Raw genomic sequence first — 13609 nt, forward strand, 5'->3', positions numbered from 1 at the left:
CCTAAGCATACTTTCAGGATGAGATTCCAATCTTGCTCGTACTGTCTCTTTAGCCTCCCATGACCTCTTACACAATACCTACTATTGTAACAGAGGAATCTCAATAAAAAGGGAAGGTACTAGTTCCTCACCCCACTTTAATGATGTATGGAGCTGAGCTGCCAGGGGAAAATAGAGAGAAACAAGAGAGAAATATAGAGCAGAGAAACATGTGAAGGAGGGTATACTTTTTTATCAGCTTTAAACTTGCACCAGGGACTTAGGAAACATGGAGAAGATATATATAGAGACATTTGAAAAGACATATAGAGACATGTGGGTGAGAGACATGTGGGAAAGCTAACACTGGCAGTGTTTATCTTGACTTATACTTTGATTTTGCTTTTTTTGTTCCAGATTTGCCTCACCTCTTTTGCTCTTTTCCTATGGTTACCTGCCAGAAGGTGCCTTAGACTTGTGGACAGCTTCTGGGCCTTAGCAGCCTCGCTTTGGGTTAACCCCGTTAGGCTAGGTATTTATTCATGAGGGGATAGGTAACTTTGGGTGTTTCACTGGGACTCTATATCTTTTCTCTATTCCCTCTCTATGCACAACCATTCTATTACAGATCTTTCACACTAAGAGTATGTTTGTATTTATGTGGTGGATGGCAAAATTCCTTTAGAGCATGCAAGTTTGGGGGTCCTGGGGTCTCCCTTAGACTGCCCGCTAACACTTTGGTGTAATCTGCTTTTTTTGTCTGTAACCCTCTCTAAATCATAAGTAAACTGAATGTGGAAGACTGACTTGTTCATCTCTACTCAGTAATTTTCACAGATCCAGTAAATATTTGTTCAGTGAATGAATGATCAGCAGTAAAAATACCAGGAAGTTGATGTAGTAAACTAGGTTTCACACACAGACTTGAAGTAACGATTTATTGGAACACATGCAAAACTTATAATCACTTTTAAAATCATTCTATAATATCTGAAGCAATTATTTTATGGGACTTAAAAGAGAGCCAACTGAATATAGACAGCCCGTGTTCCACTGGGTACTGGTATATGCAGATGTGGACCATCTCACTACCAGCCTATGAAAGGCAATACTAAGCCCAAGAAAGGCAATAATAAGGAGGTTTCAGAGAGAGGGAGTGACAGCTTTGATTTAACTATATTTGATAACTGCTCTTTCTTTGAATATTTTCTGCTAGATAAATGAAATTCTCTTAATTGTTAATCCCTAATCTTTTCAATTCAAACTAGCTGAGGAAATTATAAAATACCCACAAATTGTTCCCATTTCTATATACATGTAAAGTGACTTAATCCCTCTTTCCTAGAAGAGGTGTAATTTATTTCTTCAATTCTTGAATGTGGGCTTGTCTTTTCAAACAGTAAATTCAGTCTTTCATGAATTAATGGATTAATAACTCCAAGATATAGTGCAGGATAGTGCCTGCCAATTATTCAGTTTTGTTATATTTATAAATACGGCACTACTATTTAACTACTAATTCAGTAAAGATTTATCAGTTGTCACAAATTTTATGTTATTTTGCTTTAATATTTTTAGTTCATGGAAATTTAAAAAATCAAAAGACAGACAGCCATGATAATAACATCCAAAAAAGATGGAAATCATCAAGCATACTGAAAATTGAGCTCTGTGGCTAGCTGACCACATGTTTACTATTAACTAACAAAGCATATAACCAAAGTATACAAATAATTATATTTTAAAGTCAAGTTGAAGAGATGAAAGAAGTGAGGAAATCTTTGCAATTATGAACTTTTGATTATAAGAACCCAGTGATCCAACTGCAAAAGAAGTATCAAGTTTCCTCAGAACTCTTGATGAGATAATGCTTGTGAGAGATTCCTCACTCATTCAAGATGTCAAAATGAGAAATGGGGAAATGAGAAATGTGAAAATCAGAACTGGTACATCTACACAGATAGAAACTAGATTAGTGATTATCTAGAACTGGGAGTCGGGGGAAATCTGGAGGGACTTTTAATGGGTATGGAATTTCTTTCTGGGGTGATAAAAATGTTCTAAAATTGATGGTGGTGATGGGTGAACAACTGTGTACTAAAAAACACTCAATTGTTTGCTTTAAATAGCTGAACTGTATGTATGTGAATTATCTCTCAAAGAACATACTGCTGATTACAGCCTGAACTTAAAGACCTCAACAGTTAAAAAGATATTAATTTATCAGTATTTAGTGCTTAATCTCTGTAATTTTTATTTTAAATAATCATGTTCCTTATTCCAAGACTTAAAAAGAAAACTGGCAGAGCGTACAAAGTTTATAATTTTTTTGCCCAACTCCCCCAGGAAATAGAACATTCTTCCTAAAATAAATAAATCTACTGTCAAATGTTTATATAGTCAACTTTCAAACAGATTTTCAGCAACACATACGTAGGAGATGGCCTATATAGCTTAGTAAGGCCTACACACCAAATTATGAACAAAATGCTGAGGAATTACATTGGTTGGAACTAATTATTCTTACCCAGTTTACTATTATCTCTTTAACTAGGAGACTTTTCTACCAATTTTTAAATTACCTTCATCATGACGTTTAGTGCGAATTTTTGATCTTCCCGCTTTGCTGTAGCTTTTGCTTCCATAGCTTCTTTTGCTCTTTCTTGGGCTTGTAAAATAGATTTTTCTCTTATTCCTTGCATCATCTCTTTGTCAACTAAAATATGAGGAATATCACTAAATTAGGATTGTGATATTCTTGTGATGAATTTGGTTAATTAAGGAGAAAACTACTTAACACACTGATCCAAGATGAGATCCCTTTTGATCCAATTTCACGTGGAAAATGAAAACACTTCTCAATATTAAACTGGCCAAGAAGCTAACATTAAAAGGTAGGCAAGTAACTGTAACAGTAGTGAATCACCCTAGAATAAGAGAAAAGGAGAAAGAAAATATAGGAGAGAAAGGAGGAAAAATAGAGAGGGGGAATGAGGGAAGAGAGGAAAAAACAGGGAAGAGGAACACAATCGGAAGAGAGGAAGGGTAGTGGAATGATGGAGCGGGGGAGAACAAGGAAAAGGAGGAGTAGAGAGAGGGGACAAAATAAGGGGGAGATGAGAACACCTTTATTCTCCTCCTCAGGTGAAAAATCAGAGCTATTTGCTTATAATTCTGATCACAACAAATCATCACTATGGGGTCTCCTAGAAGAGAAGATAGGTTGAGATCATCTGATAATGATTAATCACCATCACAAATATAAATGGTAATTTACACATATGAAGAGTTTCCAGCATTAGGAAAAATTATAAACTAATATGACATGCTATATATAGAATTTTTCTATTCACAAGTATTTTTATATTCAGTGACTCAATGTTTTACAAACTGTGGTGGTAAATCAACTTAGGAGAATAGGGATCAGGAAGGGATCTAGACTTAGAGAAAAAAACCAGGAAAGGGAAAGAAAACTTGGGGAGAGATTGAAGAAGGGGAAAACAAAGGGAGGGGAGGGGAGGGATGAATCAGACTCTACACAGGGAGGGGTCCTTAAACATTTTTGTGCAGGAGACACTTTGGAAGAATAGTGAAGCTTTATGGACCCCTTCACAATGTTTTTTTTTTTTTTTTAAAGATTTATTTATTTATGCATACACGAACTGGGGTACAGGCCAGAGGTGTGGAAGGTGAGATGATTTACCAGAAACAAAGTGGGGAGCAAAACAGGCAGACTGACTGAAATACACTGCTGAGGGGAGCAGTGGGCAAGACAGGAGAGGTCTGCTGTGCCATGTGGGTAGCTCCCTGGCCAGGGATCAAACTCATGTTGCAGTGGCTGCTGATAGCTTCATAGTACTGAGACTTAATCCGCTGTGCCCCACGAGAGGCCCTCGCAATGTTTTAAAATGTATAAAATATATGTAATATATAGGATTTCATATATAACATATAAAATATATAGGATTATAAAGAAAATCAGCTTATTAAAAATTACAAAATAAAAAAATGTGTGAGATACACTACTATATGCTTCATTAACCTACATTAAATAATATATAGTAATATATCTAATACTATAATTTCAAAGTACCGATGAATATAAAAGATAACAATTATTGTGATATGAACATATTTCATTTTTGTTGATACTATTGCTGTTTGTTTCCTAAATTCATAACTGAAGATAATGCTAAATTTTTGTTAGTGGTTGAGTCAAAAAATGGAATTTTTACTCATCCAAGGTCTTGGCTGGGAATGAGGACTATGAAGCCTCCCCCAGAACTCCTGTTTAGTAACAGGGTAGCAGACAGTTGGACCAACTTCGGGGGCAGAAATAATTGAAGGAATATCAATGTTTTAAATGAAATGCTCACCATCTAAAAGAAATTAAGTGTATCAAAAGGAACTTCAGGAATAAATGGAACTTCAGGAATAAATGGAACAATGTTTTGAATAATGCAGCAGTCAGACTTGGGATGTAGACTGGAGTCTCAAAATACTTTACATGAAAATAATACTGGTAAAGAAATAATCTGAAATAACTGAATTGCATGTGAAACCGAGTTTGATTTCTATAGGCATCTCAAACCTGGCTTCTGGAATAGAATCAATGTTCATTACTTTTTACATAAGTTAGTTTTAAAACTGTTTTGATTAATTTAAGCCAGAGATTGACAAACCATGGCCCATGGACCAAACCCAAACTGCTCTCTGCTTCCCTACAGCCACAGCTAAGAATAATTTTTACATTTTTAAATGGTTGAAAAGAAATCCAAAGAATAATAATGCCTGTGACATACAAAAATTAGATGTAATTCAAATTTCGGTGTCAATAAATACATACTGTGTGTAGTTTATTTGTTGTCATAATGGCAGAGTTGAAGAGTTGTGACAAAGACCATGTGGCCCACAAAGTCTAAAATACTATTTGGTTCTTTTTGGAAAATGTTTGCCAATCTCTGTTTTAAATGGCCAAAATTTGGACTAGTTCACCAGATAATTATAAAAGAGGAGAGAAAAATAGCTTTGGAATGGAAGCAGGTGTGTACAGAGAGGAAGATCATGATTAGGAAAGAGGTTCCTTCCTACTCCTCATAAGGAGTGGGATAAAAAGGGAATCTGACAAAGAAGAAAGTGTATATTGTCAGCAGTAGGAGAAAGTAACTAGTTTTCTGATATGACTCTTTTATATATCCTAAAAATGTGGTGAATAAAACATTTCCTGAGTAAATGTATTTGTCACCAGCATGGACCCGCATGTATGCGGCACACACACACATTAGTTTTTCTCAAACCTGGCCAGTCATCAGAATCATCTAAGGAGTTCCTCTCCACCCATCTCCATTTGTTTTTAAATAAGCAATTATAATAGATGATGGTTCTGATTCCACAGAACTTCAAAGTTAAGATTATCAATAAGAGTTGAAATAAATGAAAGTGTTTACATTTAGAGCTAGGTAAGAAGTCAAAACACTCTGACTATGTTTTATGACATATTCCCAAGCTCCTTCCAGACTTCACAAAGTTGGGCAGGGGTAAGAGAGCAGTTTCTGGTTTTTTAAAAAAAACTCATGTTGTAGGGGACTCACTAAAGAACTAAACAAACCTGTTTAGGGTAGTGTACCATAACCACTACCTTATGAGCTAAATACCAGATGTTAGAGAAAAATTATACCCACTACTGGAGATTAAAAAATTAAGTTCCAGGGCCTCCCCTGGTGGCGCAGTGGTTGAGTACTGGGCTGCAAAGCTGCCAGCTGCCTCTGCAGCACCAGTTCAATCCCCAGCCACCAGCGAGGGTCCCACATGGCGCGCAGACCTCTCCTGCCACCCGCTGCTCCCCTCAGCAGGGTACTTCGTCCGCCTGCCTGTTCTGCTCCCTGCTCTGGCTCTGGTGAATTCTCTCACCCTCCCTTGTTTCTGACAGTACCCAGTGCTTGTGTAAATAAATAAATAAATCTTAAAAAAAAATTAAGTTTCATTGCAAGATACCAAGAAAGCTTTAGTATAGCGAATGATTACAATCTCTCCATTGTCTATAAACCCGACTCAAGGCTTAATGCCCTCTGGCATTAATGCCTAGGAGAAACACAGGGTAGTAGATATAAAGCACTAGAAAACATGACAAATAAGAAAGGAAGATGGAATTAAAGCAGTAGAGGGTAATTACTGAACTATAATTTGATCTCGGCAGAATACTAAGTCCAGAGAATAGGGGAGCTCACTTTTTGATGCATATTATAATCCCTGGAAAGATTTTTAAAACTACCACTAGCCGGGTCCCACTCTCAGGAACTGATTAAAGGGGTACAGCCATTTGTATGTGTATTATTTATAGGTTCTGCAGGTAATTCAAATACATTTCCAGGATTGAGAGCCACTGCTCACTAGTCAAACTGTGAAGGCTTCAGTTCCAGTCTGCCACTTAACTAATTGAATAACTTTTGCCAATTACTCAACCCTTCTGTGCCTCAGAGCCCTTCCTGTTAAAAAACAAAAGGATACCTAAGTATAGACTGTTGTGAGAATTAACAAGCATATTAATGCCTAATACAAAATAAGTGCTCAATAAAAGTCATATCTGGACGTCTTATGACCGAACATAAAATCCCATTTTTTGCTTAAAAGCTATCATCAATATGCTCTAATTTTTGAAGATTTCAATCTTTGGCTATTTAAGTGCACCTGAAACATGATTTATCATTTAAATCATGCTCATGTACCTATTTTTCCACCCTGGTTAAGCAACTTAATTGTTTTGAAAGGCAATTTTTAAAAAAGTATAAAATATAAAAAGCATACCCATATGAACATCTTTAATAAGGAACTTACCACCTGCTACAGAAAGGGTTTCCCACATGACCGCTTCCTTTTTATATAAGGTGAAAACAATAGTGTCATTCCCAATTTTGGCTTTGCTGCTTTCATCGTCTATCGGAGCGTACAGAAACACCTCAAATAAAAATGGAGGACAGTTGACCTATTCGGAAAAGGGTAAATGGAAATTTAGTTACACAAATTAAAGGTATGATGTTAAGAAATAAGTAGTAAGGGGCCAAATCATTTTAGTGCCTGATATACTTTTATTCCAGGTCACGAAAGATTAAGAAGGCATATAAGAGAAAACCTAGGCTAAAAATGATCTCTGGTCTGATGACATCTATCTATAGATGAGGTGCACTGTATGGGATTCACTTTTTTTTTTTTTTAATGTAACTAAAAGTCTGTGACGTTATCTGCAAAGACGTAATGTTGTGCGTACACAGCAGCGCTCTCGCAGCAGCTTCGGAAGCACTCTCAGGTACCCGGTGGACACAACTCGCGTCCCTACCTTCAGATAGTTTTCTGTGCAAAACACGTCGACGTCTCTGACACAGACGCCTCGGAGGGGCACGGAGATAAAGACCGCAGTCTTGGTCTGCTGCCAGTTGTAATCTTTCACCAGCAGGGGCATCCCGGGGGGCGGCCAAAGCGGCCGGGACAGCAGGTTGGAACCGACGCCTGGCTGGTTGCTAGGGAAGCCCCGGTTACCACGCGCCAGCCCTTCCGGTCAGGCCGGGCCAGCTCAGCTTTCACTTTACCTGGAGGACCTCTTTCCAATCTTGGCTGCTTGGGCACACCTGGGGGAGGCGTTAGGCCACTTCTCGAGATCTTATTCCTTGCCTGCAGTCTGAGCAGCTGTCTGATCTACTTAAGCAAGAAAAGAGCATCGCGCCTGAGAATACAAAAAAGGAATGTGAACTTACTGCACAGGAAGGTGTGACCACTGAGGGAAGCAGGTGCGAAACCCATGGGCTCTGCAGCCCTGCTCTTTTGTTTGTTCTGATGGAGGCTCTGAGTTAGCCCCATTTGGTGTTCCTGTTTTGGAAATTTTTTTTGTCATATGTCTATCTTGGCCTGGAAGCTTACCAGCACTAATGTAGCCCTTAAAATGCTACCAACCGTGGGACCACCAAGAAAATAATGTAAAGGGTTTCCTTCTCGGTTTGAAAATTGAGGAGAACCAACCTTATAACTCATCAGATGAATGCCTGATTGCATCTCAACTGTAGAATGTTGGCTTTACATGAAACATCTTACAATTACTTAAGAAGACTTGAAACTTTAATACTAAAGAAACGTGAAGACCATGTAGTCTTACCTATGGAATATGAGGCCTATACACTCAACACCCCACTGTCGTATATTAGTAACAGACCATGACTAAAATCCTGGGCCTTAATTCCCATTCCAGTGTTCTTTCTTCAGGCTGTTTCTGTGATCCAGTTTATAAATTGCTGAAATTTGATATTTTAAAAATTTAAATTAAAATTGAGCATCTACAAACTACTTGCCACCTAGGGATTTGGATTTTAAACTTTTCACTTTTGGAGGCCATTACCACAAATGTCAAAGCTCCTTGAGGAAAGTTGAACAACAACAGATTTGGAAGGAAAAAAATGATGTAGGATGTTGGCTTCTTTCCCCCAAACAAACCTGCCTCAGTACCTTACTCAATTTTGTCAGTGGCTCAGCATCTCCAGCTTCTCTAACTTTGAATCTTGGGAGTCTTCTTAGACTCTTCCCCAACCCCCCACGTTGTTCTCCTAAGTGGAAAAGCCTAAAGATTCTTTTTTTCATGTTGCCATTTGTCCCTCTTTGGTTTTATTCCTACTTTTATCATTTTGTTTCAGATTCTCCTGTGTCTTCAAAAGGAGTTATACACTCCTTTTATATACAATTTTAAAGTCTAGATTCTCCCACTATTTTAAAACACAAGTGATACAACAAAAAGGACACTTTGTGCTATTTGGGGATTTGAGGAAAGTCTGTTAGCAATTCACCTTGTTAAGTACAAACACACCTCTGCAGTGAAATTGTCCTCCTGACAACTTACATCTTATCAAACTTTTTATGTGCTGAATGAATTATATCTTTAAAGAAACAAGTTTTAGTATTGACTCATTATATCTACTTGTACCAATGTAACTTTCATACAGTGTTTCACAAGCCTCAAAACTAATTCCATTTCAAATTCTTAATCTGTATTTTTTAGTTAGATTGAAAAAACCAAAGAGTTTTTACCCATGCATATATAGAATTTTGATACATGGCAAAGGCAGTTCTATAAGTAAGGAAAAGCTGCTACAGAAAGGGTTCCCACATGACCACTTCCTTTTTATATAGGGTGAAAACAATAGTGTCATTCCCAATCTTAGCTGCTCTCATCAATCTATTTCAACAAATCCACTAGGCAAGTCTGATACACAGTAAAGTTTGAGAACTCCGTTAAGGGATAGGTTTTACTGGGATAAGGGGAAACTTAAGAAAGCCAAGAAAAAACACAGGGTTCCCCATTCTTCCATCATCCTGAGAAGCACACTGGACTATTCTGGATCTGCAGTGTGGGTTTTCATTACTAAAGAGGAATTCCATTCCCTCTGTTCTCTGCTCTTATAGGTCAGACTGAAAAGAAATTTTGTCAGTAAGAAGACTGCTAGAGTATGCTAGAGTACCAGGCAGACTTATTTTAAGTGACAGCAATTTATAAGGCTTGTCTGAGACTACAGCTACTTGGCATATGAACAACTTGCCTCACATATGGAAAGCTTTAGTTGGAAGAAAGAAATTACCATTACCATGGGAAGCTGAGTTCAGGTGCAGTCCCTCCCACTAGGAATTAAGAGGTTTAGCTCCCATTGGCTGGTTCCCTAGGAAAACCCAGAGAGAAGACCCCCCAGTCATTTTTGTTTGAGTCTGTTCATTACATCAAAGAATGCTACCAGAGAGTATCAAAGAAATTACCAAGGTACTTTCCTAATTTTAGATTTGTACTTTAGATTTGTCCTAATAAGTTTGTACTTCTACATTGTATGATTCAGAACATATGTAAAAATACACATTTTATATGTAACAAATATTATAAAATTAAAGTAAAAGTTTAAAAATAGTAGAGGAGGGTCATTATTTTCTTCTTATATATTGTGAGGTCCTTATGTAGTAAAAATATATATTATGAAGCAAAAATTAAATCTGATTATTCTTAACCTAAAAGCAATAATTATAAATTTGTTTCTTTTTAAGGATGCAATTGTCAAGTTTGGCTAATGAGAAAGTTTGAGTTCTATAATTTTTAACACCACTCTATAACTTTTTAGTCTTTTAAAAAATCTTTACTCTTGAAAAAAGATAACTTAGTCCCAGTTTGAAATTTGTTCTCTCTTTTTGTCTTTAGGATATATCTCTATGAACTCTTAATTCTTTTTTTTTTTTTTTTTTTTTTTTAAAGATTCAGAAGACTTTTTATTTTTTTTTAAAGATTTTATTATTTTTTATTTATTTATCTATACAAGGACTGGGTACAGTCAGAAGCGCAGGAGGGTGAGAGAATTCACCAGAGCCAGAGTGGGGAGCAGAGCAGGCAGAAGGACCGAAGCACACTGCTGAGGGGAGCAGCGGGCGGCAGGAGAGGTCTGCGCGCCATGTGGGACCCTCCTCCAGTGGCCGGGGATCGAACCGGCGCTGCAGAGGTGCGAGCAGCTTCGCAACCCAGCGCTCAACCGCTGCGCCACCGGGGAGGCCCAACTCTTAATTCTTTTTAATGGAGAATAGCTTTCAAGACCAAGGTCTAGACAGTAGGTTTTTAAATGCATTAGTTATTTTACTATTTTAAACCTGGGCTTTAGGAAAAGACAATGTGATTTACAATTTAGGCAAGAATATATAGGTAGGGTAGAGATAATGTAAAGAGTGTGAAGTGACTTTTGTATTTTCCTTTTATTTGTGGTCCAAATATTTTATATTTATAGAATATAGATCTCGATGATTTTTCCTATTAGACCTGTTTTAGCAGAATAATTAGTTATTTAATTTTTTTAAAAATTGCTTCTAGCACCTGATTCAGCATAAGGAACTTGGAAGTCACCACTCCATCTAATAAGTAAAACAAGACGAAAATTCAACAACTCCTCTTAAGCAGGGAGAAAATTTTTGCATACAATACTAATGATAAGGGACTGATCAAAAAAATCTGCAAAGAGCTGATGAGACTCAACAAAAACAAAGTAAATAACCCAGTCAAAAAAATGGGCAGAAGAGCTAAAATGAAACTTCTCCAAAGAGGAAATGCAAATGGCCAACAGGCATATGAAAAAATGTTCAACATCTCTTGTAATCAGGGAAATGCAAATCAAAACTACAATGAGATACCATCTTACACCAGTGAGAATGGCACATATTAAAAAAAACTAGCAACAATAAATGTTGGCAAGGATGTGGAGAAAAAGGAACTATACTACACTGCTGGTAGGAGAGCAAACTGGTACAACCACTATGGAAATCTGTGTGGAGATTCCTCAGTCTGCTAAAGATGGAGTTTCCATATGATCTACCAATTCCACTCCTAAGTATCTACCCAAAGGACACAGAAACATTAATTCTAAAGGGCACCTGACCCCTATGTTTATAGCAGCACTATTTATAATAGGTAAGCTTTGGAAACAACTCAAATGCCCAAAAATAGATGACTGGATCAAGAAGATGCGGTACATATACATAATGGAATATTACTCAGTAATCAAAAAAGTAAACTCATGCCATTTGCAGCAACATGGGTGGCACTGGAAGGGATCATGCTCAGTGAAATAAGCCAGAAAGAAAAAGAAAAATACTGGATGGTCTCACTTATAGCAGGAATGTAGGGGATCCAAATAAGGGATCAGTGGAAAAAAACTATAAAAAATCAAAATCAAAATCAACAGGCAACTATAAATCAGAGACATACTACAAGGGGGGAGAAGGGAATGGGATCAAAACAAGGGTGCGAAGAGCACAAGGGACCATGGTGATAGTTCACGGGTGAATGGGTGGTGGGAATTTATGAGGACTATAACCAAGATGAAATTGCATACATTGTGGGCCTACGCTAAGGAGAAACTATTTAACCAAAGTCTAAGTTGAAGAGCTTTTATCAGGGTTTAACTAAAGCGGGTAATTTACAGCATTGAATGCATATATTAGAGAGAAAGAAAGATATAAAACTCAATCACTTAAGTGTCTATTTAGGCAACTAGAAAAAAAGAAGGGCAAATTAAAAGTAAGCACATGTACGTACTTACACGCACACACACACACACACACGATAATAAACAGAGCAAAAATCAACTAAACCTAAAATAACATATCAATAGAGAAAAATCAACAAAACAAATTTTGTTCTTTGAAAATAGCAATAAAATTGATAAATGTCTAGGTCAGGTTAACTAAGAAAGAGATAGGATATCATTCACTAATATTGGAAATGAAAGAGGGATATCATGTTAGATTTCTTGGACTTTAAAAGGATAAAACAACTCTGCACCCACAAACTTGATTATTTAGAGCAAATGGATGAATTCCCTGAAAGACAATCTCTGAAAACTCACATAAGAAACAATCTGAACAGACCTATAGTTACTGAAGAAATTGAATCAATAATCAGTAACTTTCCAAAACAGAATGCACCAGGCCCAAATGGTTTCACTGGTGAATGTACTACCAAACATTTAAAGAAAAAATTATAGCAGTTGTCTACAATCTCTTTCAGAAGATAAAGGCAGAGGGTATATAGTCATTCCTCAGTATCCATTGGGGATTGGTTCCTGGGCCGCCCCAAGGCTCCAAAATCCATGGTTGCTCAAGCCCTTTATATACAATGTTATATTTGCACATAACACACTCATTTCCTTTACATCAATCCCTAGATTACCTATAACATGTAATACAATACAAATACTACACAAATAGTTGTTATACTGTATGAGTTAGGAAATAATGACAAGGAAAAAGAAAGTGTCCATGTCAGTATAGTTGCAACCATTTTAGGTCTAACTATACAACATGTATTTTCTATCCATGGTTGGTTGAATTCACAGGTGAGAAACCCATGGATACAGAGGACTGACTGCACTTCTTATAAAGACAAAGCCAGACAAAGCCACTACATTGAGTTCTCCAAGAAGCCCTGGTTGGCCTTGTGCCAAATACTGTAGTCAGGTAAGGTTGGCCTTGTGCCAACTACTGTAGTTGGGTCTTCTGCCTCTCTATGTAAATTGTAGAATTTATTTGTCCATATCCACAAAATGTAGATAGAATTTTCATTGGGATTTTATTTAACCTATTGATCAGTCAGGAAGAACAATAATTACAGTGCAGCATCAGTAAAAGAATAGACAAATAGATCAATACAAGAGAATAGAGAGCCCAGAAATAGACCCACATGAGTACAGTCAACTGATCTTTGACGAAGGAGTAAATATAAGAAAAAAGATAGTATTTTCAACAAATGATGCTGGAACAACTGGAGAGCTACACGCAAAAAAGTGAAACTAGATAGTCATTATACTCTTTAAAAAAGTTAATGCAAAATGGATTAGAGACCTAAAAGTAAAATTCAAAACTATAAAGTTCTTAGAAGATGACATAGGAGAAAATATAGATTACCTTGGGTTTGGTGATTAAGAGAAAAACAGGTATTATTAAAGAGGAATTTTGCATGCTTAATCATGAGGATTAAGAAGAGGAGAATATAAACAAATAGAAATTTTTTGTTTTGTGAACAATTTTTTAACATTTTGTAACTAAGTTTATAATTTTATAAATTCATCTTTAG

At 36.8% G+C, this 13609-nt stretch overlaps 2 protein-coding genes across 3 annotated transcripts in view; both read right to left on the minus strand.

Annotated features, from left to right (window-relative positions):
* The window catches only part of DNAAF4 (dynein axonemal assembly factor 4), a 33679-nt gene extending 26192 nt beyond the window's left edge, over window positions 1-7487 (minus strand). For both annotated transcript variants that reach the window (XM_037502533.2, XM_037502534.2), the window contains exons 1-3: window positions 7313-7487; window positions 6814-6961; window positions 2562-2695 (exon numbers count right to left, since the gene is read on the minus strand). In XM_037502533.2, coding sequence (XP_037358430.1) covers window positions 2562-2695; window positions 6814-6961; window positions 7313-7435 — 405 coding nt within the window. In that variant the 5' untranslated portion in view covers window positions 7436-7487. The remainder of the gene's footprint in view (window positions 1-2561; window positions 2696-6813; window positions 6962-7312) is intronic.
* A 191-nt stretch (window positions 7488-7678) lies between these two features.
* PYGO1 (pygopus family PHD finger 1) overlaps window positions 7679-13609 on the minus strand; it is a 41177-nt gene continuing 35246 nt past the window's right edge. Inside the window, exon 4 of the transcript XR_008554366.1 lies at window positions 7679-7696. The gene's annotated coding sequence lies outside the window, so the exon portion shown is untranslated. The remainder of the gene's footprint in view (window positions 7697-13609) is intronic.

Source organism: Talpa occidentalis, unplaced genomic scaffold (genome assembly GCF_014898055.3).
Source record: "Talpa occidentalis isolate TD23 unplaced genomic scaffold, MPIMG_talOcc4v2.1 talOcc4.11, whole genome shotgun sequence".
In the NCBI taxonomy this organism is placed as follows: domain Eukaryota; kingdom Metazoa; phylum Chordata; class Mammalia; order Eulipotyphla; family Talpidae; genus Talpa; species Talpa occidentalis.